Consider the following 27,598-nt stretch of genomic DNA (forward strand, 5'->3'; position numbering starts at 1 on the left):
GGTTCCCCCAGCACCATTTCCACAGGTGAGGCAGAGGCGCAGCGGGGGACCAGGCACGAGCCGAGAAACAGCTGTTCTGGCTCCCAGACGCTGCACCTCTGCTTTAAAAGGCAGAGCCTCAGCAAGATTCCCTCCCGAGGCTGGGAGCTAACCCCACTGCAGCTCTGCAGTTTTACCTCTTATTGACTAATTGAGTAGGTGATGGTAATTCCATCGACTACTCAGTAGCTGATTAAATGAAATTTAACAGCTCTGGTTCTACATTCACACTGGTGGTGTGCTCAGATGTATATGGCACTAAGACTTTTGGTGGATACCTCCCATGGCTATGTAGAGCTTGAGTAAACTGCATTGCTCTATGAATGCTTTTGCAATAGCTATAAGGAGCTGCACATCTAGAATTCACATCTGCTGGCTCCAGGAGTTTGCCATTAGGGATGCTAGAGTTTAACCAATACACTGATGCCTATCGGTTAATAATATCAGTTAAAGCTTCCTCCTCAGGAGCCAGGCAGACAAGCACTGACTGCCCTGCTTCTACGGAGGCTTTGCCGTGTAGACTATAGAGTATAAACAGGAGTGGCCCGAGACCAGCTGCGGCAGCTGGCGCCCCAGGCGGAAGGCGCGATTGGCGCCCCTGCCTGCATATCTGTCAATGGCCGTGACATCATCATTGGACGCCCGGGCTGGCGGCGCCCTAGGCGACTGCCTAGTCTGCCTAGCCTCTCGGGCTGCCCCTGAGTATAAAGCTAAGCTTTACACTGCAGAGCCTACAGTGCGTGTAACTGCTAAGAATTTTAGCAATTATACAGTTATAGTAAAACAATTTTTAACATCCCTAGTTGCCATGTCCCCACAGCCATTTGGTAACTCCAGTGTAGCAGGGAATGGTGAGATTCCAGTACTGAAATGTTACAGATATCTCTGTATTCCAGTTCTGTGTCATAGGCCGTGTGCTCTCAGTTTGTGTTAGAATCAAATCTTCTTCCAGGCAAATACTTTCTAAAAATAGAACATAGTGTTTATGCTTCAGTGCAGCAATACAGCCATTGTAAGGCAAAGGACAGCACAGCATTAGATATTCAATTAAATTAGATATTAAATCAATCAGTACAGCTGGCAGATAAATTTTTTCAAACATTTCATGCTAATTGTTAATATTGTGTAATTTGTTTATTAAAATGTTCCATTATGAAAAGCATCCTGTAAATATGGAGATAGCTATCTATCTATACATATACACACACACAAAATGCAACACAGTCACATGATATCAAGTCAAATTTGATCATAGCAAGAGTGTAAGTAATTAAGGGGTGAACTTGACCAATTGCATTTACATAAAGTATAATATTTTTTATAAAGTTATGATAATACTTGGATAATTTGTTGTTTTTTCAGATATGCAAGAAATAGAGTTTCTTTCTTTTCAGAGCCTACTGCAGGGCATCATAGAGTTTTGCCCAAGCATTTGTTTGCATATGTGTATTCACTGCACAGAATTACAAGGGGTTGGTGATGCTACAGAAAGAGAATGGTTTATGTGATTGTGTAGCATTCCAAGGTTCTGGTGCTTCCTAGTATACAAGAAGTGTTTAGATGTACAGTACTTGCAATGGGCAAGGTACGGGAAGTTAAAATGACCAAATGTGTCATCGCATTGTTCCTCCCAGCCTCTGGTCAGATATTTTTCCTGCTAATTCAGGTGTATTATTTTTAAACAGTCATTTTTGCGGCAATCATTTTTTACTTTTTGAGATATTGGTAACGTTTCAAAAAGCTCAATTAACGCCCAACTGATAAATAAGATATTAGTTTGCTGTGATTTTGTGATATGTCTGGGTATGTCTACATTACCCCCCTAGTTCGAACTAGGGGGGGTAATGTAGTCATACGGAGTTGCAAATGAAGCCCGGGATTTGAATTTCCCGGGTTTCATTTGCATAAAGCCGGCCGGCGCCATTTTTAAATGCCGGCTAGTTCGGACCCCATGCCGTGCGGCTACGCTCTTCTCTACTGACTCTTCCAATTGGCTCCATAGGTCTAAGTCTCCTATTCTCTCTCATTTATTGTTATTTATTATTATTATTATCCATAGTGTATTCAGCTCCGATTTCTATCCTGTCAGACAAGAGAGAGCAAGCGGTAGCGTCTGGTATATGTGCTAGTGGACATTCAAAAGTCCTGTCAATAAGCTATGCTGCGCAGAGCACCTCAGGTTTTTGCAGGGTTTTTTTCTGGCACGACTTCAGAGATACCTTCCTTTTTCAAGTAAGAGCACTGCATTTTCTCCTTCAGCCTCACGGCTCATTCTCCATTCTTGAGCCTCAGGCTTTGCTCTAAATCAAAATGGGAATGAATGTAAAGAGATGATAAGGCAGGCTTTGAAAACATGCCCCTGGCGCATACACTGTTAGGTTAGTAATAAATTTTGAAATAGTTAGTGAATTACAACTGACTGCTTCCCCAGCTCCCAGGGGTCAGCATGGGCAGTAGGTAAAGCTGCTGCTTGGGGAGGCAAGCTCCCCAGCCTGTTGCCCCTCCCCCTTTCTTCACCCAGGTCTTGCCCCTTCCCACTATTCTACCTCTTCCAGGCTGTTTCCCGCTTCTCTCTGTTCACCTAATCCAGTCAAATCCCTGAACCCAAATGTAGCAAATGACATTCGAACAAAACCCCCCATTCTTCTATACTTCTTTCTAAAGAAAACAGAGCTTGTTTTCCACTGTGTGCCAGATTGTTCAGACTGGACGTGCAGAAGGTACTTAATTCAAAGCACTAAATTTGGGAATAAAATATATCAGTCACAGGTTTTTTGATATACCCTGAAGTTTGTTGGAGTTTTATTTGCATAAGCTTTGTTGAAAGGACAAGTCAGTTGTCCCGCTGAATACAATATTAAATGTTTTATGGCCTACATGATGCAGCTTTTCTCTTTTTACATTTTCTTCATCAGTATTTCTAAGATGATTTTATATTTTAAACATACTCGTAAGCCTTCATAAAGCAATAATTCCAGATTACTACTGAAACAATGATATTATTTTAAACTAATCAATTTAGTGTGTTCATAATAAAGTTTATTGCTTTTAGAAAAAGAACACTAATTTAATTTGTGTAATTTTCATAACCACATATTTATGAAATGTCACTATATATTTATCTTAAAATATGTTTCCAAAGATTTTAGGCATATCAAAGGATTTTATATCTTACTGATTTTTTTGGAGGGTTCTCTTAAAACTAATTCATGAAACAGAAGAAAAAGGGAAACTCATTTATCCAGCTCTTTGGAAGAAAAGGATTGTTTCTCTTTAAGGTTTCTCTTCAACAGCGGGTGAAAGGAGTGTAGGGATGATAGAAAGGACAAGAAGGCTCTTGAAGCAAATGTTTGTATTAAAAACAAATTGTGAATTGTGTTTTTTTAAACAATTTTTTTTTTAAATTCTTTTTGAAGAACCAAGCATTTTAGGCTAAAGCTGAATACTCAGTTTGTGCATCTAAATATCTATGCATGGATTTTTTTTAAAGATGTGATTCAGCAACAAACTAATTAAAATTTGCTTTAAATATTTCAACTAAGGTCCTGTAGACATAGTCATGCACAACTGGTTTTGTCAGTAAATTCAGGGTAGGCACATGCCTGTGAAATGGTTTCATTACTACTTAATGGCTCTTTCACAGGTTCAATGTTATGCTAATAGATCTAGTAAGATCCAAGGTGGGAGGGGGAGTCACTAGGCTGTGGGATGCAACAACCTGGTATGGGAGTCTTCAGGAATGGTCAGAATAGGGATAGGATGAGGGGTGGGGTTGAGCATTTGATACTCAGGGAGACTCTGTCTCTACTTGCCTTTTAAACCTGCTGCCCATAGTGGCCAGGAACAGCAACCACGGCCAACGGGAACTGTGAGCATCCAGACCTGTGGACACACAGGTGAATGAAGTGTCTGGTGGCCTGCCAGGGGCTAACCCTGGTGAACCACATCTGGTCCGTGCGTCTCTTATTGCCCGCACTTAAGCTAGGCACTCTCCAGACTATGCCATAGAAGGTTTGTGATCTTATTTAAATACACAGCAGAATGGGAGGGAAACAGAAGCAAAGGTGTAAAGTGGCTAGTCCAGCATGCCAGAGGCAGAACCAGGAACAGAATCACATGACCTGGCTTCCAGGTTCCAGTCCCCTAGATCATACTGTCATGATTGGATCTGGTGGTGTTACCCCTGAGTTCTGTTTTCTGAGTTCTGAATTATGAAAAACACCCCTCCCCCAGCCTCTTTTGGAACCAAAGCCAATCAGTAGAAAGATTTTTAAAAAGCAATGAAAAGGCAGTGGAAGACGCATCTAAACCCCTCCAGGCAAGGAGGCCAGGATTAAGGAAACTCCCCTATCCTCATTTGCATCAAAGATGGAAACTGGGAGGTATCTCCTGTAGCATACAGAATGGAGAATAGAGATTCCAAGGAAAGAACTTCAGTGAGCTCTGGGACCAAGAAAGCAGGGAAGGAATCTCTGTTCCAGATGTTAATGAGCCTGAAACACACTCAGCTCAGTAGTTATTAGAGCAATTTTAGTAATAAGTCCTCTATTGATAGCCAAAGTACTGAAACTGCTTAATTGCATTGTGAGCTCTTTTGAAAGAACACCACCCATTGCCAGGAATGATCAGTTCCTATCCTCTAGCTGGAACAAAACAACTTTGGTACACTCCCTTAAATCATCAGTTTACCAATTAACAAATCTAGTGTTCTTCCTTGAACCATTGTTCTTTCTGTTAAAAACCCCCTTACCAATGCTCCAGCGAAGTATTCTGGTGCTCAGATCCAAATTCTGCATTATTTCCACTGAGAATTTATCATTTCCTGACTGATCAGGCTGGGGTCTCTGCTCTGCCTGACTTCAAAACTCTGGACCCTCAACTACTACCACCACCTGATTGATTCAAACTTCATGGAGGGTGAGATCCATTGTTCCCTGTAAACTGGGTGATTGGGCAGCCACCCAGGAGATATTAAAATGCCTCCCAGCTGATTAGCAGAGCCTCCCATAGCTGGGCAACATGTGTTTCTATTGGTGGTGCACATCTGCATATGCCTTGATGCATATAAGGAAATTTATTCTGCACATCAGTGGAAAAAAAAATTAGAGGAAACACTGGTGAGATCCATTTCTCTCTCTCTGTCTCTCTCTCTCTCTCAGTATAGCCTTCTGACCCTAATATGTGTGATCAGTTATAGTGTGCTAAACCTGACTTTTGTAATCAAATTTATGTTAAATTTCATATTATAACTGTTTTGTTTGTTTGGCTCACCTTGTATGGTTACTACCTTGAAATAAATAATAAATAATGTTCATAGTTAAGCTGATTGCTTCTCTCTCTTCTCCCCTTGTGGGTGTTTTGATTCCCCCATCCTCTCTGCAGCAACACACCTTGCACCTAAGGTAAAGACCCTGCAGCACCCAAAAATCCTGTGGAGTTTTCTTATCGAGTGGGTTACTACCAGAGTAATTATAACAATTGATAGTGAAGATAGGGTCATGCTGAACCTTGTCAGAAAAGGGTAGCGGCTTGGAATTGCTGATCGATCCAGCATGCTCAGATGTACTCCTCTATTCCAGTGTGGTGCCCATGGCACATGAGTGAGGTCAGCTTGGGAGTGCTGATTAGTCTGGTACTCTCAGACATGGTCTGTTATTGTGTGTGTTCATCTGATTCTAGGGCAGGAAGAACCCAGCCTTGGGGAACCTAGGTCTTGCAAGATAGTTCCATTGGAAGGGAGCTTGTAAAAAGGAAAATTGATGAGAACACAAGTGAGACAAGCAGCATATTGACAAAAGTACTGAAAGAGTAACCCTTCTCAAAGAGCAACCCTAATAAACAGGGCTCGCCAAGCAGTGGCGAGCCCTGCACGCTAGCCATGCAGTTCTGCGAGCTGTGCATGCGCAGATCGCACGGTGCCAGCTGTGCCGTCTTGTAATCTACTCGCCATGGGCGAGTAGATTACATGATTTGTCGAGCCCTGCTAATAAGTGAGTGGCCCCAAAGTCAAGGGCAAATCTGGTAGAAGTGGTTAGAGCAGGGGTGGGAAATAATTTTTCATGAGGAGCCACTCCCAGTTTGTGAAAATTGGTCAAGGGCTGCACTTTTCTATGATATTAATGGAGGAGATGCAGGGTCTGAAATGGAGGTTGGATGCAGAAGGGAGCTTGGGGCAAGGGATTAGGGTTCAGAAAGGAGTGTAGGGTCTAGGAAGGAGTTTGGATAAAGGAAGCAGTTGTGACCTGGGGCAGAGGATTGAGGTGCAGATTCTAGGAGGAAGTATGGGGATAGGTGGGGGCAGAAGGTTTGGGTTATGTGGGGTAGTGTGGCAGGAGTGGGGGGCAGAGGGTTGGGGGAGGGAGGGGCTGGAGTGCCAGAGTCAGGTTCTGGTTGGGAGACTTACCTGAGTGACTCCCTGCCAACTGCCCATCATGTTTCTGAGGCAGCCTATCTGTCTGTCACATCCCTGCACAGGCTGGCTGTGTCTAGACTGGCCAGTTTTTCCGGAAAATCAGCCGCTTTTCCGGAAAAACTTGCCAGCTGTCTACACTGGCGGCTTGAATTTCCGCAAAAGCACTGACTTCCTACTGTAAGAAATCAGTGCTTTTTGCAGAAATACTATGCTGCTCCTGTTCAGGCAAAAGTCCCTTTTGCGCAAAACTTTTGTGCAAAAGGGCCAGTGTAGACAGCTCAGCTTTGTTTTCTGCAAAAAAGCCCCAATCGCGAAAATGGCGCTCGGGGCTTTTTTGCGGAAAAGCACATCTAGATTGGCACGGACGCTTTTCCGCAAAAACTTTTCCATTAAAAGCTTTTCCGGAAAATCATGCCAGTCTAGATGTAGCCGCTGTGAATAACTACAAGCCAGAGGGGAGAAGGACGTTTAATTATTGTTTGCTTGTTTAATTATTTCTGACCCTTTATCCTGAGCAATTAGCCAGTATTTGGGGCCTTGCAGGGTTGTTCGCTTTAGGGATGTGATGAGATATCGTAGTGATATCGTGTATATTTACAAAAATTCTATTCAAAAGCCTGTTTCGCTGAACATAGTAGAGACAAACATGAGCAAGTAGTTACTCTGCTCAGAGATCTGCCAATTCCAGAATACTCTGTGCCCAAAGAAGCTCTGTCTTTGCTTCCTTTAAAGACCAACTCACAATTCCTTCTACAGCACCAATGGGCAACTTAGACTGGAGAGTGGGCCGCATGAGTGGCCCTGCTTCATCTCTGTGGGCCACAAGATTGTTGTAACCAAGACGGTCTCCTGGTGTAGTATAGTTTTGCTAATTGTGCTTGCGTACCTAGAATTTGTGGGGTGTGCCGATTGCACCGTAGCAGTGCTTTGATTGTGTGCAGCGGGAGTGCTTGGCAATCACAAGTCAGTGTTGTGTGCAGTCAGCAGGCATCTCATGCCATGTGCCCTTGCTTTTACATGTGTGTGTCACTTCAGTTTTTTTCTACCAGCATTGCCATGCAGGCAGAAATGAGCGTAATCTGGCCACCCTGTGCATGGGCAACGGTAAACAAAATGTCTCGCACGTAGAACCCTGATGGGCCGCAGGTTGCCCACCACCGTTTTATAGGCTCTGTGCCTCCAATACACACAACTTACAGCCTGGTGCTGTTGCCCCAACACTTGCAACTGGTAAAACCCGCTAGTCCCATGCAGCTTAGTTCTGACCCTACTGCTTTGGGTAAAAACTTCCAATTTTTACAGCGCTTGATATGCCTCTTCTTATGAGCCTTTAAGAGAGTGCTTGGCATAGCTGTTGGCTTTAAAGACCTGTGATTGGCATTGGATCAACTTGTTCCCCATCCATCCTCAATGGCAGCCCTTAGCATCTTTCAGTGTGCCATCTTTTTAAACAAGATCCCTGACTCAGGTACAATCTGCTACCATATGAAAAAAAATCTAAGCATTTATCCCCTCTAAAAGATTTGGCTAACATTTTTGATATCCAGGAACTTAAAATGAAGTGCACAGATCTAAATTTAGCCAACTAAATAAAAGACTTAAGTTTTAGAGGTGCTGAGCTCCTGTTGATTTTAGTGGCAGCTGCAGGTGCTCAGCACCTTTGAAATTAGTTTCACTTAGGGCATCTTCGGACTGCTGCCGGGGAGCGAACTGTTGGCTGCCGAGCTGTGGCAGCCTGCCAGGCCATGCCCATGCTGGCAGCTCTAGGACTGGAGTAGACCTCGGGCATGTCGCAGGTGGCTGCCGCAGCTGAAGCCAACTGTTCGTGGCGGCTCTGGGGACTTGGGCTCAGGGACACCCTGGCTCCCTGAGCTGCCTCATAGCAGCCAGGTTCAGCTCCAGCAGCTGCTTGGGCTGCCAGATGCCTGTGTTCTCTGAGAGAAGGGAAGGGGAGTGCAGGCTAGTTATTAGAGCAGGGAGGGACACCAGGGTTCTACCCCAGTCTTGCTGGACCACTGCTGCCTGCCAGCCCCATAGCATGTGAGGTGGCCCTGGGAAGGCAGAGTCCAGTTGAGAGAGAGAGAGAGAGAGAGAGTGTGTGTGTGTTATCACTGTGGCCTGCAGTGTCTGAGAGATCACCCTGGCCTACAGTGTTTGTGTATGTGCGCGCATGAAGCTGAATTTGGCCAGTTAAGATGTAAACTTCAAAGAAATGTGCAAAAACATCAGCAGCAGATGTCCCATTAAATAAAGTCTGCGAGTACAATGTTTCATTTACGCTATTATTAATCATCATGTCAATTATCAATAATATTACATTGTATATGTTTCAGTGATGCAAATGGTGTTAATGGCTTAAGATAAGAAAGGAAAGGATTCTTTTAACAGAATTGTTTTTAGTGTTATAAATATCTGCAAACTCTGATCTTAATGATTTTATGCAAATATGCACAGATTTGAATAATGAATATGCAAACATGCAAATTACATGTTCCTGATCCACTAAAAGTTTGTGAATGGGTTTGCCAGTCCGCAGTATAAAAAAGGTTGGGAACCACTGACACAGAGTATCTAAGGCTTTACTTGCGTAAAGCAAAGAGTACTCCAAATGCATGCTTGGCTCTGAGAGTATGTGAATGAGTCCCATTGATATCCAAATTCTTAGCCAAATTCTTAGCCAAATTCCTGAAGTTAAGGTCATGCATAAGTGTTTTACTGAATTAGGGATTACATATATATGTAAGTGGCTAGTTGTAAACATCCAGGTTACAAAATGGCTTTTATTCTGATTCAGTTTCTGGCGGTCTATTTAAGTTTTCTTTATAATCTTTTCTGGGTTTCATGTAATCTTTGAGTGGAACTATTCCCTTTAAAGAGTTTACTGTCAACAGGCTAAAAGTTCTTACAAAGAGATAAGAACTGTAATTCTTGTTGTATGAGGACAGTCAAACTAATGCACTTTAATACTTAGATAAGCCTGCTTGAAATAAACTTTTAGCTCTTCATATACTTTGGCTCACTGTTCATTTTACTAATCTAAAAAAAGCAGAAAAAAATAGGCCCTTGTCTACTAAAAGTTTCATGAATATCAGTTTGTTTAAAGAAAGACTTTTTCAAATGACCAAGACCAAATTCCTCTTGCTTTAGAAAATGTGTTTTGAGTCTGAAATAGGGTTGCCAGGTGTCCAGTATTGACCCAGACAGTCCAGCATTTTCACTTCCTGTCCAGTAAAAAATTCAGAAAATACCAGACACCTGGCAACCCATCACACACTCAGCAACTGGGCCCAGCCCCCGAACCCCCCCAAATCCTCCCTGGGCCCCACCGGGCCTCCTGCTTACCTGGCAGGGGAACTGTCTTCTGGCTCAGATCAGGAAAACAAGATAGCCGCCAGCAAAAAGCCTCAAAGGCTTTTCTTAAAGGAGCCATGCTGTTTTATATTTTAAATTTTTTTGCTTAATAACTCTCAGGATTTATGAAGTTTGCTCAACAACTTTGGTCTCCACCTTTTTTTTTCCTCAACAGAATTTTTTCCCCAGTGTTTTGTTGTTGTTTTGGGGCGGGGGGGGAGGGAGGCATTGGTATTTTTGGTTAAACCATCTGGGAACCCTAGTCTGAAAAGCCAAGTCCTCTGCTCTGTGATGCCTGGTACTGATCCATTTCTGCCTTAGCACACCTGTGCATTAATAGCACAGTATTTTTAGGTATCAAATACAAGTGTGACACTTTACTTGGAGCCAGGAATAAAGGGCAGTGCAGGCCTGTGCCAACCCAGAGAAGGCAGTTTGGCTCAGCATGACAATCCTTTCAGATTACTTTCCCCTCTCCGAGCCAGCTGAGCTGGGCTGCTCAGTATGTTATAAGAAGGTGAGCGGGAAAAGTGGAGATACGGCTCTGCCCTGCTCCAACTACTCCTGCCCATCTGTGTATGCAAGGGGAGTAGCAGCTCCTCAGAGCCTCGCTACTCTCCCTCCTCCCTCCACCATGAGGCAGGAAGCAGAAATGTACCGTACTTCCCTGGGTCAAGTCACAGTCTCCCCATGTATGTAGAAGTCTTGTAGGAAGATTTTTTAAATTTTATTTTCTGCCATTAAAGAAATACTGTTCTTTGAGTGATTGGTCATGTGCATTCCATGGAGGTGTGTACGCACAGCATGCAAGCGTCGTTGGAGATTTTTCCCTCAGCAGTATCCGTCGGGCCAGGAGGAGCCCCCTGGAGTGACGCCTGTATACCGGCCCATATATACCCCTGCTGGCCCCCTCACCCAGTCAGTTCCTTTTTACCGCCATAACGGTCCTTGGAACAACCCTCAGCTCTTGCTTTAGCAATCATACATAAGTAGTTCTTTGTTATCAGTTAATCACCATTGTTAGTTGTAAATTGAGTTGAAAAGACTGTTGATTTAGTTGTTTGTTTTGCCACCACTGTGCTCTGTGCGCCCTTGGTGGGGTATGCCCAGACTGCAGGGATTCAAACCCTGCAAGAAATGCAGTCGGCCCATGATCTGCGGTGATACGCACTTGGCGTTTTTAAAGTGCCTGAGAAAAGCTCATCTGTCAAGAGAGCTGCAAGATTTGCAAGGCCTTTAAGCCCTGCATGAAGAGCGAAAGAGAATCATGCCTTAAGATCATGCTCATGGAGGCAGCCTTGAGACCAGCACCGGCATTGGACCTGGCACTGGTGTCTCTGAGTGCACTGGTGTTGGTGCGAGATGCTTCGGCCCACTCCTGTGCCTCCCAGGCACAACACAGGCCCCGTCCCCCGTCAAAGGCCCTGGTGCTGCAGAAAAAGAAGAGGCCGAATGGGGCAGGTCTATAAGGCGCGTGCCCTCTGTGAGCCCCTTGGTGGGGCATGTGGCACCACACAGTGCCGAACCCAGGCCATCTCGTTCGGGTGGACACTCATCTCCTGGCAGGGGGCCTAGCCCACCTGGGGACTTCCTGGAACTCCCCACCCCGGAGGCCTTCGAGGCAGCGAGAATTTTAATTGAGTCATCTCCCTCACCACCACCATCGCCAACTCCCACCAGAGGGCATGGGAATGGCCGGCACCGACCGCCATCAAGGTTGTCTGAGGGTGTAGTTCAGGACATCAGGAAACGCCATCCGATGCAGTCTGCACCCTCAGCACCAGCCCCAGCACCTGTGGCACCGACATCGGAACCGGCACCGGATGTTTCCTGGCATGGGGCACCCACGCTGCCATGGCACCGCCATGTGGCACAGACCACAGCACTGAGCCCTGTGGCTCCTTCCTCAGCACAGCCCCTACCGTCTCCGGGCTCAGTCATGCCACCACCTTCTCTCCAGCACTGCGGCAAACCTGAGTCAATGGCAAGGCCACAACAGCCTCACCCTGGTCAGCCTCTGAGTACTCGTCCCACTCAGAGGCAGAATCCACTTGGTCGACCAGAGGCTCCAGGTCTCGTTCCTGGCACTGATCACCCTCACAGCACCGATCACGGCACCACAGCTCGTCCTCCCACCACCGCCAACAGCAGTGGGCATAACCAGTCCCAGTGCTGATAATACATCAAACATGGCCCCCACAACCTCCAGCCCAGTGGCCTTTCTGGTCTCCCTGGGCTTATCACCAAAACCAGGGTGTGGACCCTTCCAGACCAAGTTCAGTTGTCTCGGGACCTCGAGCCCCTCCGTCAGCTACCCCCTTGGCCTGATCCCCCATGCCAGGGATTTTGACGGGACGGCACATCAGTCTCCTTGCCCATTTTCCGGGATCGCTTATTCCCTTTCCTGCAGGCCTGGCACTCTATTATCTCAGACTGGTGGGTCCTGGAAATAGTGGAAGGGGGATACACCATTCCGTTCCACTCAATTTCCCTACCCTCCTACCCCATCCCTCTTCAGGGACCCATCTCACGAGCCCCTCCTATGGGAGGAGGTTCTTCAGCTCTTTAACGTGGGAGACATAGAGCCTGTTCCCTCCGGGGCCCTGGGCAGGGGTTTCTACTCTCGTTACTTTCTGGTCCCAAAGGCCAAAGGAGGCTTTCTTCCCATCCTGGACCTTAGAAACCTAAACTCCTTCATTGTCAAAGCCAGATTCAAAATGTTAACCCTGGCATCCATAATCCCATTGCTAGCCCCCAGAGACTGGTATGCTGCCCTCTATCTGAAAGATGCCTAATTTCACATCTTGATCGCCCCTCACCATCGGCAGTTCCTCCGCTTTACGGTGAGCACGGACCACTACCCTTTGGTTTACGGCCCTGCCCTTTGGTATGTGTATGGCATTCCGTGTCTTTACCAAATGTATGGCGGTTGTGGCCACTGCCCTGAGAAAAAGGGGCATTCAGGTGTTCCCCTACCTAGATGATTGGCTACTGAGGGGACACACAGAGGACCAAGTACGGGGCCACATTTTGGTGGTCTGGAACCTCTTTGGGGAGCTGGACCTTCTCCTCAGTGTGGACAAGTCAACTTTAGCCCTGACTTGGGTGATAGAGTTTGTAGGGGCCACCCTGGACTCAACGTTGGCAAAGGCCTCTCTTCCCCAGGTCCTGCTTCCTGGCAAAAGAGTCCACCATCCGCGGTCTCCAGAGATTTCCGGTGACCACAGCCCGGTTGTGCATGCGACTCCTTGGCCTAATGGCCACATGCCCCTATGTCGTGCAACATGCTAGATTCTGCATGCACCCCTACAAATGTGGCTGGCGCAAGTCCACAACCCAGCCCTCCACCCGTGGGACAGAGTGGTGACGGTCCCGGTAACGGTCCTGCATTCGCTGACCTGTTGGACTCTTCCGGAGGAAGTCTGTGTGGGGGTCCCTTTCTCTAGACCAGTACCAACTGTCTGACTTGTTACGGACGCCTTGGACACCAGTTGGGAAGCATACCTGGGTGATATGCAGATACAAGGTATGTGGTCCAGGGAAAACCTCTCCCTGCACATCAATGTAAGGGAACTCCGGGGAGTCAGGCTGGCCTGTGCAGTTTTTCTTTCCCTCCTCAGGGGCAGGTCAGTCCTCATTTTGTCAGACAACATGATGGCAGTGTCATATATAAACAGACAGGGCGGAGCATGAGCCCCCTGCCTATGTCAGGAGGCGATTCACCTGTGGGACCTCTGTATCAGGGCAGATGTCCACCCGACGGCCGCGTATCTCCCGGGCTCTCAGAACGTCCTGGTGGACAGGCTGAGCAGGGCATTTTTGAGTGGTCCCTCAGGGAGGACGTGGCTCACTCCATTTTCCGCAGGTGGGGATTTCCCCAACTGGAACTGTTTGCCACAAGGCAGAACAGGAAGTGCCCGAGGTTCTGCTCCCTCATGGGATTGGGATGGGGCTCCCTGGGAGATGCACTCCTTCACCCTGGCCTGGGGACCTGCTTTACGCCTTCCCACCGTTCCTGCTCATCCACAAGGTCCTCTTGACAGTGCAGGAGTTCAGGGCTTCCCTAATTCTCATCGCCCCAGTCTGGCCCAAACAACACTGTTTCTCATTCCTTCTCATCCTGTCTTGTGAGAGGCCCATAACCCTCCCGCTACTCCCGGATCCAGTCTCCCAAGACTCCGGCAGACTCCGACACCCGGACCTTCACTCGCTACACCTGACAGCTCCGTGGCTGACGGCTGCGGAGCTCCAGTGCTCGGCTTGTGTTCAGGAGGTCCTGTTGGGAAGTAGGAAACCTTCCGCTAGGGCCACGTACCTGGCAAAGTGGAAGAGGTTCTATATCTGGGCTTCCCACAGAGGGATTTCCCCAAGAGAAGCCCCAATTCCCCTGATCCTGGACTACATCTTGGATCTCAGGCTCCAGGGACTCTCCTATTCCTCCATCAAGATTCATTTGGTGGCCATATCCACTTTCCACCCTGGGCACGGAGGGAAGACCCTGTTTGTGGATCCCATGGTAAACAGGTTCCTTAAGGGCCTAGATAGGCTTTGCCCGCATGTACGGCAGCCCACACCTCAGTGGGACCTCAACCTGGTCCTATCTAAGCTCATGGGGCCCCCATTCGAACCCCTAGCATCCTGTTCCCTCCTTCACCTGTCCTACAAGGTATCTCTCCTGGTGGCGATCTCGTCTGCTAGGCGGGTGTCTGAGCTCAGGGCGCTCACTTCAGACCCTCCCTATACAGTTTTCTTCAAAGACAAAGTCAGACTTCGCTCCCACCCCACCTTTCAGCCCACGGTGGTCTCCTCCTTCCATGACTTCCAAGACATATTCCCACCAGTGTTCTACCCTAAGCCTCATGCGTCAGGGAAGGAACAGGATTTGCACACCTTAGATGTCAGAGAGAGCCGTAGCCTTTTATTTAGACAAAACAAAACCATTCCGTAAATCGCCACAACTCTTCCTGGCCATTGCAGAACACGTATGGGGTCAGCCGGTCTCTACGCAGAGAATTTCCTCTTGGATCACTGCCTGCATCAGTGAGTGCTGTGCTCTGGCAGGAGTCCCAGCCACTCCTTTCACAGCGCACTCTACCAGGGCTGTGGCCTTCTCCACAGCCTTCGCAGCGCAGGTCCCGATCTTGGACATCTGCAGGTTGGCCACGTGGTCCTCCGTCCACACCTTCGCCAACCATTATGCGCTGTCACATCTCGCCAGAGAGGATGCTGCCCTGGGTAGAGAGGTTCTTCACTCCACAGTAACCTGAAACTCTGACCTTCCTCCTCAGGTCCTGCTTTGGAGTCACTGACAGGGAATGCACATGAACAATCACTCGAAGAAGAAAGAACGGTTACTTACCTCATAACTGTTGTTCTTCGAGCTGTGTTGCTCATGTTCATTCCAATCCCACCCGCCTCCCCTTCTCCAGAGTATTCCGGTAAGAAGGAATTGAGTAGGTGGAGGGCCAGCAGGAGTATATATTGACTGGTACACCTACGCCACTCCAGGGGGCTCCCTGCTGGCCCGACGGATACTGCTGAGGGAAGAATCTCCGACGATGCGTGCACACTGCACGAATACACCTACATGGAATGGACATGAGCAACATATCTCGAAGAACAACAGTTACGATGTAAGTAACCGTTCTTTCCCCACCTCCATAATCTCCCACAACTATTAAAATGTAAATAGATAAATATAGAAAAAGTGCTTACACTTAAACAGTTACATCTGTCAAAATTGTAAAACAAAACTCCCTTGCCTAGTTATGGTTCTGTGGTGACGGATACATACGCATTTTTGTCCGCTTTTGACGTACTTTATTTTTGAACACTCATATATCTTTGGTTTATGTTTCTTCCAGGCTGCAGACTTAATTATTAACCCAGCTACTACTTTCAAGGATAAACCAGACCCCAGTGGTTTGGTGTTCGGAACTGTTTTCACGGACAACATGCTGACAGTAGAATGGTCTTTGGCTTCGGGATGGGAGAAACCCCAGATTAAGCCTCTTGAGAACCTTTCCTTACATCCAGCCTCATCAGCTCTCCACTATGCTGTGGAAGTGAGTACCAAACGGATTAAGAAATAACCTTTTATTTACTAGCTTTTGACAACATCACATTGTAATAGGTCCTAAGTATCATAGGGTATGTCTACACTACCCCGCTAGTTCGAACTAGCGGGGTAATGTAGGCATACCGCACTTGCAAATGAAGCCCGGGATTTGAATTTCCCGGGCTTCATTTGCATAAGCGGGGAGCCGCCATTTTTAAATCCCCGCTGGTTCGAACCCCGTGCAGCACGGCTACACGGGGCTCGAACTAGGTAGTTCGGACTAGGGTGCCTATTCCGAACTACCGGTACACCTCATTTCACGAGGAGTAACGGTAGTTCGGAATAGGAACCTAGTCCGAACTACCTAGTTCGAGCCCCGTGTAGCCGCGCTGCACGGGGTTCGAACCAGCGGGGATTTAAAAATGGCGGCTCCCCGCTTATGCAAATGAAGCCCGGGAAATTCAAATCCCGGGCTTCATTTGCAAGTGCGGTATGCCTACATTACCCTCCTAGTTCGAACTAGGAGGGTAGTGTAGACATACCCATAGTTAGTTATTTAGTAATGTCCCATATGTGCTGAATTAACACTGGTGTCACTCCAGAGTAACTCCCATTGGCTTTAACAGTGAGGAGTCCTTTGGCACCCTGGAGACTAACAGATTTATTGGGGCATTAATTCTTGCCCTAAGAAATCTATTAGTCTCTAAGGTGCCACGGGACTCTTAGTTGTTTTTGCAGCTACAGTCTAACATGGCTACCTCGCTGAGACTTTCCATTCGCTTTGGCGGAGCTCGTTTTTATTTCCATTTGATTAATTGAGAGCGAAATCTGGTCTGCTGTTTCCAGCTCACCCTGTTGCATACTCTAGTGTGACACTGAAATGGTTTGTATGAGACTAAGGAAATTGCTGGTATCAGTTTGGGGACTGAGCATGCACACTGAGTTTGCAAAACTGATAGAGTGCATTAAAAATCCATAGCTTGGATTCTAGGGTACTCTTGGCAGATTCTTGTTTCTAATTCTCACTTATTGACTTGTTCTCAGGCAATCTTATAAGATTAAAAATAAATGCATTAGAGTAGAGATCAAATAGCAACAAATTGCTGCCCATAAGCAAGTGAAATGTTAACAGCCGGAAGCCAGCGTGGTTAATAGTTTTAAAAAATGCTTAGAAACTAGTGTCTAAAGCTCCTTTTCCTGTGTCATTGGAGTGGCTTGTGCTAAACTCTCATCTCTGTCAAAGCATCAGGAGGGGCACATTGAGCTATCTAGGCGCATACAGTGAGAACATTGGCCCGATTCTCCTTCGACTTCAGCATATATTAAGATTGACTCCCCTGAACTTAATGGAGTTTCATGGGTGTAAATAAGAAGAGAAACAGGCTCATTACTTTTTTTTTTTTTTTTTTTTTTTTTGGCCTGGGCTGGGAGACTCCTGAGCCATAAGGTTCTGGTCCACCCCCTTTTTCCATTCAGTCAACTAATTTTCAAGGATCAGTATTACAGTTACAGGTCCTTAGGTCTGAGGAGGGCTAGATCTGACTCTTGATCTGCTCCAGGAGCAAGAAACCACGCTGGAGTCCCAAATTTATGTTTCACTCATAGTAGCATATTTGCTTTAGAGCTAGGCCTCTGGCCCAGTCTGAAATCATTGCTAATATGAATATGCTCTTATTTTTTTCCATTTTTATTTTTATTTTTTGTTTTTGTTTTGTTTTTACTTTTGTTGCATCACATTTCCTCTAGCCAAGAGGACAGACAGAGGAGAATCTGGTGCCAATGCTGTGGCTCAATGAATACACAGTGGGTATAATAAAAATGATGAATTTGGCATTCCCCCTCCCTTTCTCCTTGCCCTCCATGATGCACTGTGATATGCCGGCTCTGCTGGCCTCTGGATCCAGTTCCTGTGATTTACAGATACCGGATGATATAGTATGCACACATGTGCAGCCCTGCAACAATTTGCAGCCCCAAATAATATAAAAACCAGCAAGCAATTACAGTAGTTGTTTTTATGAGAGCTGGGCATTCCCAGAATGCACCACAGGCACTCTCTCTTGAGCAAGTGAAAAGGTTTTCTATGCTCTGAAAAGTTACGAGCAGCCATCCATGGAGAAAAAGATTTAAAAGCTTGAGCAAGCTTCATGTTGCAATAATGATGTGATTCTTGCTTCTCGCAAATCACTGATCATATCTTAGACTAACATTCCTTCCTCTTCCTCTCATCACGCTGTCTGTAAATGCATATTCGGGAAAATAGCCTTTTCGTAATAACCACAGTTGGCGCAATAAGAAAACTATGGTATTAAATGATTTCCAGTCCAGTACAAAATCCTTGTAAAGGTCCTATATAATCAGCTCTGCCATGACTTATTAAAGGTATATTTTGTTCTCTCACTACAGTGTCACATTTTTGTTGTGGGATGGTTTCTTTTCAAATTTGTGTAAGAAATTTTTACAAAACGGGAGCTGGTATGGTCCACAGCACTGAAAAGTAAAAAGCCCTGCCTTCTAATCATGACTCTGCCACTTAATTGGTGTGTGGCCTAGGCAAAATCACTGAGGCTCTGTTTATATTACAGCTGGGTTATCCTGTAACCCAGTTACAATACAGTTACAATGTGTGGTGTGGACAAGATCTCTCTGTGTCCTGAAAGCTGCATTAAAGCCTTTGATAGTCATCTACTAACCCTTATGGAAAAGCACTAAAGAATTTAATAGCGAAACTATTTAATTGCTAGAGAAACGACTCTAAAAACTACACATAGAACTTAAGAGTTAGATTGTTTTAGTCTCTTTTTTTTTAGAACTTTTCAATCACATTAATATAGTTTTCTATTATGTTCTATAGCAGGAGTGGGCAATAATTTTTGCCCGGGGCCACTTCAAAATTTTTTGAAGTAGCCCGGGGCCTCCCCAGAATGGGCGGGGCCTAAACAGGAAGGGGTGTGGCTACCCCACCCCCAGACTATGATTGGTTTGGCAGTGGGGGAGCCCCTTTTTCCCCCCTTCCCACTAGGCTCCCATGCCCTGGAAGAGGTTTGGCATGCTCCCCCATCCTCAGGCCAATCAAGGCTGGGAGCGGGGGAGCACCCGAAGTCTCCTCCTCCCCCTGCGAGGAGCACATGGCACTCTGAAGTGTCACGGGATACTCTCAGGGCTGGGGCAGGGTGAAGGAAGCTTCACGCAGCTCACCCGCCTCCACGCTCTGATTGGCACAAAGCCTCCTCCTTCCAAGTGCTGTGTGCTGCTCGCAGAGCAGGAGGAGGCTTCGCATTCTCCCCGCCTCCCCCAGCCAATTAAGGCCTGGGGGCAGGGGAGCGCCCAAAGCCTTCTCCCCTCTGCCCCAGAGTAGGAGGAGGCTTTGTGTGCTCCCCCTCTTTCCCCCCCATCTCCAGCCACTTAAGGCCTGGGGGCGGGGGAGCGCCCGAAGCCTTCTCCGCTCTGTCCCTCCCCGCCCCAGCAAACAAGTGTGCTGCGCTGTGCGCTGCTCGCAGGGCAGGGGAAGAGTGGAGAAGGCTTCGGGCACTCCCCCAATCCCCACGCCCTAATTGGCTTGGGGGCGGGGGAACAGCAGGGCCTCCACAGGCTGGATCCATGAGCTTGGTGGGCTGGATCCGGCCCACAGAGGCCCTTTTGCCCACCCCTGTTCTATAGGATGGTCCAAAAAACTATGGGTTAGATTCTCTACTCTGCTTTGATGGTTCAAAGTAGCTGGATTCTGGCCATACAATTTCTTGAATTCTCCTTCTGGCTTAAACCGAGGGAGCAGACTTTTTGGCCACCTGTGTCCCCCACCCATTCCACCCCCACTGCCCACATAAGGGAGACAGAGGAAGCAAACCTCAGCTACTCTAGCTATTGTGAAGGTCAGCAGATACAGGATCAAGGGATTTCAGTTGGCTCCCTTAATTTTCCTTCAGCATAGGCTCACATCAAGGAAACCCTGAAGAAAACTTATCTTACTTTATTAAATTCTATAGAGGTTTTCCATGAGGGAAGATGCTATTTGAGATTAATCCTAGACATTAGTCAGGGTACTCGGGTGCAACAGAGTCTCAACTATGGTACAGATTTTAACTATTGTAACCAGATCAGGTTAACTAAATTATTACCAAGTCCCCTGGGACAGATATATTTGTTGTGTAGACAACCACATTAACATGTAATAACATGGGAGAAATAATATTTTATTTATTTCATGGGGTGCTGCAAAGATTAATTAATTAGAATTTATACAGCCTTTGAAGTTGTAAAGTGTTTATGGAAGTGCTAAGCTCTATTATTTCGAAAGGCACGTTTTGTTTTAGTATTGGTGATGAAGGAATAACCAGCACAATTTTCATTTGGCTCCTTTCTCCTCTTGGGTTGACAGCTGTTTGAAGGAATGAAGGCTTATCGAGGAGTGGATGATAAAATCCGCCTGTTCCGCCCAATGCTCAACATGGACAGGATGCTGCGGTCAGCGGTGCGAGCAACACTGCCAGTATGTAACTGAAGCCCATCCTTCCATTGGGTTAGGAAAGCATTTTTATTTATAGGGTGTGCAGTTGCTGTGAACCCTCACTGACGAGAAAGAAAATACAGTACTTCAGTTTAACTCTTATTAGGAGGCTTGTCATGGTGAAAGGGTCCTTGTAAGGAGTGGTGAAATGAACTCTTCAGATAGACCAGTGTTTGTCAGACTAGGGTCCTGACCCAAAAGAGGGTCACAAGGAAGGGAGGAATGACAGTATAGCCACCCGTACTTCTGTGTCACCTCCAGAGCTGGGCAGTAGGCCAGCAGCAGCACAGAAGGGTAGCATGGTAAGGGAGAAGGTTATCACAGCCTGAAATATTTTCAAAGGGAGGCCCAGCCAAAAATTTTTTGAGAACCCCCATACTAGATCAATGGCACAAAGACAGAGGTTCAGTGTTTCCATCTGCCCTTCCCCACTGATGGAAATTAACGTTTGGGGCATTAATCAGTCTTTTAAAAGCTGAAGGCATATAATACACACATCCTTGTCAACATGTATATACAGACACTGGGCCAGATTGTACCCTCTCTTACAGTTATGCAAATCTGTGGGCCTGCACAAGTTGAATTTAACCCAGTATTCCCAGTGGCTAGGTCTCCAATGTCAGAGTTTTATTTTTGACTCTGCTGCTGAATTGCTTTGTGAAGACTTGTAGTCTCTTGTTACCAAGTTTTTCACCATTCTGATGAGATTTAGCAGAGCAAAATATGTGCTTCTAATAGTCGCACCCTGGCCTGAGTGTTCTGTGCCATCCTTGTTAGTGTGTGTAGAAATTCTTGGGTGAAACATTCATAATTTTCTACAATGCTTTGGAAATTCTCTGGAACCTTAAGTTCTGGTACAAGTTCTGGGAACAAACTACTAGGACCATGTAGATACATCTCACTCAATCAGTGGCTTTCATGGGCTTTAGGCATTGGTGCAGCTTGGTGCTTCTGTTTTTTTCTGTCTGTGGCACACAATAGTGTAGTTTCCTGAGAGCTGTAATATTTTTAGTCTAAGCCAGATGACTAGGCTCAATGCAGGGAAAATTCGGTGGGTTTAGTAGCCTATGTTATACAAGAAGGTCAGACTAGGTGATCTGGTGATCCCTTCTGGCTTTCAACTGTGACTGAAAAATTAGGGCGTTGCCAAAGCGCACACTGAGTTTTTTCCAGTGATCTTTGTAAAACTGAATTGAAAGTGGGTAATCCCACTGTTTCTTTATGTGTGTTTGTGAAATATATTTCACAATATCAACAAGAAACTTAAGACAGTTCAGTTCTTGGCAGCTAAAATCACACGGCCTTTTCCATTGGTTGTTTTTAGAACTATATGGACTGTTAGGCTGTGTCTACACTGCACCCCTTTTCCGGAAAAGGGATGCAGATTAGACAGTTTGGAATAGCAAAATCCGCGGGGGATTTAAATATCCTACTTGAAAGTAGGAATAAAAGATCCTCCGGAAAAGGGTTTATTTTCCGGAGAATCACGTCTAGACTGCCGCTTTTCTCCCGCTTATCCCCAAGCCGGAAAAAAGCGGCAGCCATGTTAATGCAAATACCGCGGGGGATATTTAAATCCCCCGCAGATTTTGCTATTCCAAAGTGTTTAATCTGCATCCCTTTTCCGGAAAAGGGGTGCAGTGTAGACACAGCCTTAGAGCCTTCTCTGTCATGATTAAAAGTTCCCATTAGAATATGTTTCCATAAAATTAATTTTCTTTCTTTCTTTCTTTCTTTCTTTCTTTCTTTCTTTCTTTCTTTCTTTCTTTCTTTCTTTCTTTCTTTCTTTCTTTCTTTCTTTCTTTCTTTCTTTCTTTCTTTCAGTGTTTTGACAAGGAGGAGCTATTAGAGTGCATTCGGAAGCTTGTAGAAGTGGAAAAGGACTGGGTCCCACACTCTACATCTGCAAGCCTGTACATCCGCCCTACTTTAATTGGAACAGAGGTATGGAAAAACTTTTTTTCTCCTGAGTTTTTTATATACATTTTCATTGGCTTGTTCCTATCTTAACCCCTGGAAATCCGTACAGTGTAATAAGTCATGGCAAGGAGATTAAAATATTCAATTCTCTTTCTACAATACAAATCAAATGGCATCTATTCTTTTTTCTTCCTAAATTTGTTAACATCAAATTAGAAATCATGAAAGGTACTGGGCTGGCTTAGACAGAAGTCCTTTATTTTTACATAGAACATATGTAATATGGACAGAATACATCCAAGTTTCTGTGTTTCACCCACATCCTGGAGTGAGGAGCTCTGGGTATGTCTACACTACAAAGTTCATTCGAACTAACAGATGTTAGTTTGAATTAACTTTGATAGGCGCTACACATACAAACCTCTAGTTCGAACTTAATTCGAATTAGCGGAGCGCTTAATTTGAACTAGATAAACCTCATTCTACAAGGACTAACGCCTAGTTCGAATTAAGTAGTTCAAATTAAGGGCTGTATAGCCACTTAATTCAAACTAGTGGGAGGCTAGCCCTCCCCAGCTTGCCCTGGTGGCCACTTTGGGCACCACCAGGGAAACTCTTCTGCCCCCCTCCCGGCCCCAGAGCCCTTAAAGGGGCACGGTCTGGCTACGGTGCCCGTGCCAGGTGCAAGCCTGCCAGCACCCAGCCAGCAGACCCTGCACCTGGCACGGCACGAACCAGCCACCCGCTCCCACCCAGCCCTCTGCCTCTTCCCGGGACCAGGCTGGCGGCTCCCAGGAGCCTGCCCGGGACCGCAAGAGGCGGGCACCCGCCTGGTCTAGTGCGGAGATCGTGGACCTCATCCACGACCTCCGCACTAGGCACAGGAAAGTGGCCGTCTAGGGCAGGAGAGCTGCCAGCCTGGCCCCTCCGGATGGCAGCCTGCAGCAAGTGCAGCCGGGCTGATGGCCAAGTGCTGTGATGTGCCGAGTGTGGGCATTCAGGGCACTCCAAGCCAGGACTGCTATGCTGTCCCTCATCGAGTTAGACAAATGAGCGGGGAACCCCTGAGAACTGTCTGTCCGGGGGGAGATGGAGGGGTCGGGTCCCTTTAACAACAGCCCTCGGCTAGCCTGAGACATCAGCTCCACGCTCTAAGTCCTAATCTGATGCCCTGCCGGTACTGCTTCCAGCCAGCCTTAACCTCGGTTCTGGGTCCACTCAATGTGAACATGCTAGTTCAAATTAGCAAAACGCTAATTTGAACTAGTTTTTAGGTCTAGATGCACTAGTTCGAATTAGCTTAGTTCGAATTAACTAATTTGAATTAAGTTAGTTCGAATTAGTGCTGGGCTGTGTCTACACTGGCATGAATTTCCGGAAATGCTTAAAACGGAATACTATTCCATTTTCAGTTTTTCCGGAAAAGGAGCGTCTACATTGGCAGGCTGCTTTTCCGGAAAAGCCCTTTTTCCGGAAAAGTGTCTGTGGCCAATATAGACGCGCTTTTCCGGAGAAGGGCCCCGATCGCCATTTTCGTGATCGGGGCTTTTTTCCGGAAAAGACTACTGGGCTGTCTACACTGGCCCTTTTCCGGAACAGTGTTCCGGAATAAGGACTTATGCCCGAGCGGGAGCAGAATAGTTTTTCCGGAATAGCGGCTGATTTTGTACGGTAGAGCATCGTTGCTTTTCCGGAAATTCAAGGGCCAGTGTAGACAGCTCGAAGCTTATTCCTGAAAACGGCTGATTTTCCGGAATAAGTGGCCCAGTGTAGACACAGCCCTGTAGTGTAGACATACCCTCTCAGAGTTTCCGGACAGTTCAATCTTCATCACTCATACAATCATCAGCCTCTTTTTATATGTCCACCAACAGAAGACCTAAGGGGGAAAGGGAAGAGAGAAGGGAAAAGAAATAGTCAATTAGAGTGTCCAGGCTACATGAAACTGATAGGGAAGGTGCAAATTGTTCTTAAGTACCCATTGTTTTTTTTTATGTCATTAGGATGTGGAATGTAGGGGGCCATGGACACATTAATTGACTATTTCTTTCCCCCTTTTTCCCTTCTCTCTCCCCACCCCCTTATTTAGTTAGAAACTGGATCTTTAACAACTCCATTCATCTGGAGGAGTGGGTTGTGCCCACGAAAGCTCAAGATACCATCTGCGTGTTTTATTAGTCTTTAAGGTGCTGCAAGACTATTCATTGTTTTTTAAGTTTTTCCAGTTACATACTAATTCAGCTGCCCCTCTGAAGCTTAATAACAATAGGGTTATCTTCATATATATACAGCTAGCAGAAAACATAGTCTAATTTCAGTGATAGGAAACATCTTTAGTAACAGTGTTTAGTCCAAACCATTTTTCTAATGTTTGCCTATCTGTGACTGTTAAATTTTCTTTTGCCATTAGAACTTTGATTTACCTAGGATATGCTCATTTGTAGAACCTCATTTTACTACAGCTCATTTACATTGAGCATAGCACCATCTAGTGGGAGTATTTGTTCAGATCATTGGATTTAAGATAACTTTTCACATTGTGTGAATGAGTGTAATTTTTTCCCTATGTTGTATATTTCAGTTGAGGATTTGTGGGAAAAGGAGACTAGGACAAAAATGTGTGTATGGAAAATTTGACAGGTAGTTGAGAGAAAAGGCTATGGGGACATATATACTAATTCAGTGACTGGCACTGACAACGCCATTTAAAGACCAACAGGTAATTTGAAAGCTTCAGAGCAATAGCCGAGTTAGTCTGTAACTGGAAAAACTTAAAAAATAACAAATAGTCTAGCAGCACCTTAAACACGAACAAAACATGCAGATGGCTCATGATACCATCTACATGTTTTGTTAGTCTTTAAGGTACTGCTAGACTATTCATTGTTTTTTAAGTTTTTCCAGGTAATTTAAAGTTGTTCACCTCTGTAGGAGTCCCAATGCTACCCTCTCATGACTGAATGTTTCCTCATTCATGGATGTCACCTCAGTTGCAGCTCCCCCATAGGAGTGTGTGTGTGCATGTATACAAATGGACTGTGGACATGATAAAAGCAAGTCTGCAATATTGTTACACAATTTGGATGCAAGAAATTGATTCTTATGAACACTTCATTTTCTTGGAAGCTCTCATAAGAGGGAAAACGTTAAGGCTTACTGGTTAGAGTCTAGGACTAGACATCAGGGTGTGATACCTGTTCCCAGCTTTGCCACTGATTTGCTATGTGCCCTTAGGTAAGTCACTTTCTCTCATTTGCCCCATCTGAAAACAGACTTTGTAATACTTAGCTCCCTCATGAAGGTGTTGGGGCTTTGTTAACTTAGTGGCTACATCTAGACTACATCCCTTTTTCGGAAAAGGGACGTAAATTAGACGTATCGCAATTGCTAATGAAGCGGGAATTTAAATCTCCCGTGCTTCATTAGCATAAAAATGGCTGCCGCTTTTTTTTGGCACGGAGCTTTGCCGGAGAAAAGCGCCAGTCTAGACGCTGATCTTTCGAAAAAAGATTTAAATCCCCTCTTCATTAGCGATTGTGATACGTCTAATTTACATCCCTTTTCCGAAAAAGGGATGTAGTCTAGATGTAGCCAGTGTGTGTAAAGCACTTGGCAAGCCCTCCATGAAATGTTCTCTCTGCAGTAAGTGAAAAGTATTAATACATGGTGGGATTTGCTATAGTGATTTCCAGAGGTTCTTTGGTGTGGGACTTCATTAGGCAAGTAAAGTGCTCTGTTTGTTTCAGGTTAGTGCACCCTGATTGGGCCTTTTCATATAGCAGATAGAAAAATGTCTTGTCCCCAGAATGCCTGTTCTGCTTATTTTATTTACTCTGACACACACAAGATACGCAACAAGATTCCTGGTTTTCTAACATTATCCTCTCAAGATCTGCACCTGATTCCACTTAGCAGCATTGGACCTTAGTTAACTATCCTTTTTTTTCCAGTTAGTGTTATGTTGAGGAGCTAAAATATAACGAGAAATCAAAAAAGGGACCTGAAGGGTACATATCTGAATGTGCTAGTGATTCCAAGGCCTCATCAGAATCCCAAGATTTAGAGACTCTCACATTATGCTGTGCCGCTGGGCCTCTCATGTTTTCACAACATTCATTAGTGTAGTGCCCACGTAGGGAGGTAAGCAACTAGTTGCTACCCGCCTCCCCTGCTACCTCTGTGTCAGAGGCAGCAAGGTGTGGGGAGAAGCAGGAGCTGGCTTAAAAGCCAGTTTCACTCAGCACCATCTGACAGTGCAGGGAAGGGGCTGGGGAGGCACAGCTATAGCAGTCCTGGGGATGGCACGAGCCGGGAATGAACAGGGAGCATGAAATGTAAAGGGAGAAGTGCAGCAGTCGGAAACCAGCTCTTGCTACCCACGGGTGGCTCTTGCTACATTTCAAAGGCAGAAGCGCCGCAGTCAGGACCTGGCATAAGCTCACGCCAGGTTCCTCGCTGCACATCTGCCTTTGAAATGTTGCAAGAACCGTGGGCAGCTCTTACTACATTTCAAAGGCAAAGGCGCAGCGGGGATAGCGAGTGCCCCCCTCTTCCCTTATCAACTAATCGGGAAGTCGATGGGAATTCCCTAGTATAGATCCCTAGTATATACATCCCTAGTATAGATACTCTAATTAATTCACAGAGAATTGGTTCCTCATATACATAAACCTCTGAATTATTGCAAGTAGGTTACCTGTGACTCCTGTCAGTACTTTATACTTACTCAACATTACAAAATTAAATGCAGGCAGGGCCAGTCAAGCATTACCTGCAAACAAAAGGATATCTAGCCTCTGGTCCTTTTTGGAAGAAAGGTGGGTTTTTTTTCCCAATGAGTAGTCTTCAACTACTATTTCTAAATATCCAGCTTTGCTGGGAAGATACAGTTATAATCTATAAGACTTCATGACTAAATTTATAAACTCACAGCCCCAAGATTCAAGGCAGGAATTCACTGTTCTCTTGGAAGAGGCAAAGACCTCTTTCCAGGTGGCCAGGACTCTCTCCTGGTGACTCTGAATGCAGCTGACTCAGCAGTCAGGACCATGGCCTGTGCGGTCACCATGAGGCATTGTTCTTGGCTCCAGTCCTTGGGGCTTCCTCACAATGTCCAATGATCTATCCAGGACCTTCCCTTCAGAGGTTCCATTCTATTTTTAGAACAAATGAACATGAGGCTTCACGTCCTGAAGGACTCAGTGGCCACTCTTTGATCCTTAGAGCTTAATGCTCCCTCAGCTTCCAAGGCCCTTCTGTCAGAACAAGTGGTCTTTTGCGGAAGAGTTCTTGCGCAAAGACTTCTTGTGCA

At 45.9% G+C, this 27,598-nt stretch overlaps 1 protein-coding gene across 3 annotated transcripts in view; it reads left to right on the plus strand.

Moving 5' to 3' along the window:
• BCAT1 (branched chain amino acid transaminase 1) overlaps nt 1-27,598 on the plus strand; it is a 99,638-nt gene that overhangs the window by 36,467 nt on the left and 35,573 nt on the right. For 2 of the 3 annotated variants that reach the window (XM_006121274.3, XM_006121273.4), the window contains exons 3-5: nt 15,667-15,867; nt 20,239-20,349; nt 22,192-22,311. In XM_006121274.3, the coding sequence (XP_006121336.2) occupies nt 15,667-15,867; nt 20,239-20,349; nt 22,192-22,311 (432 nt within the window). Of the gene's footprint in view, nt 1-15,666; nt 15,868-17,606; nt 17,664-20,238; nt 20,350-22,191; nt 22,312-27,598 lie in introns of all 3 variants that reach the window. The other variant, XM_025183734.2, reaches the window with a different exon arrangement.

This window comes from Pelodiscus sinensis, chromosome 1 (genome assembly GCF_049634645.1).
Source record: "Pelodiscus sinensis isolate JC-2024 chromosome 1, ASM4963464v1, whole genome shotgun sequence".
NCBI classification, from domain to species: Eukaryota; Metazoa; Chordata; order Testudines; family Trionychidae; genus Pelodiscus; species Pelodiscus sinensis.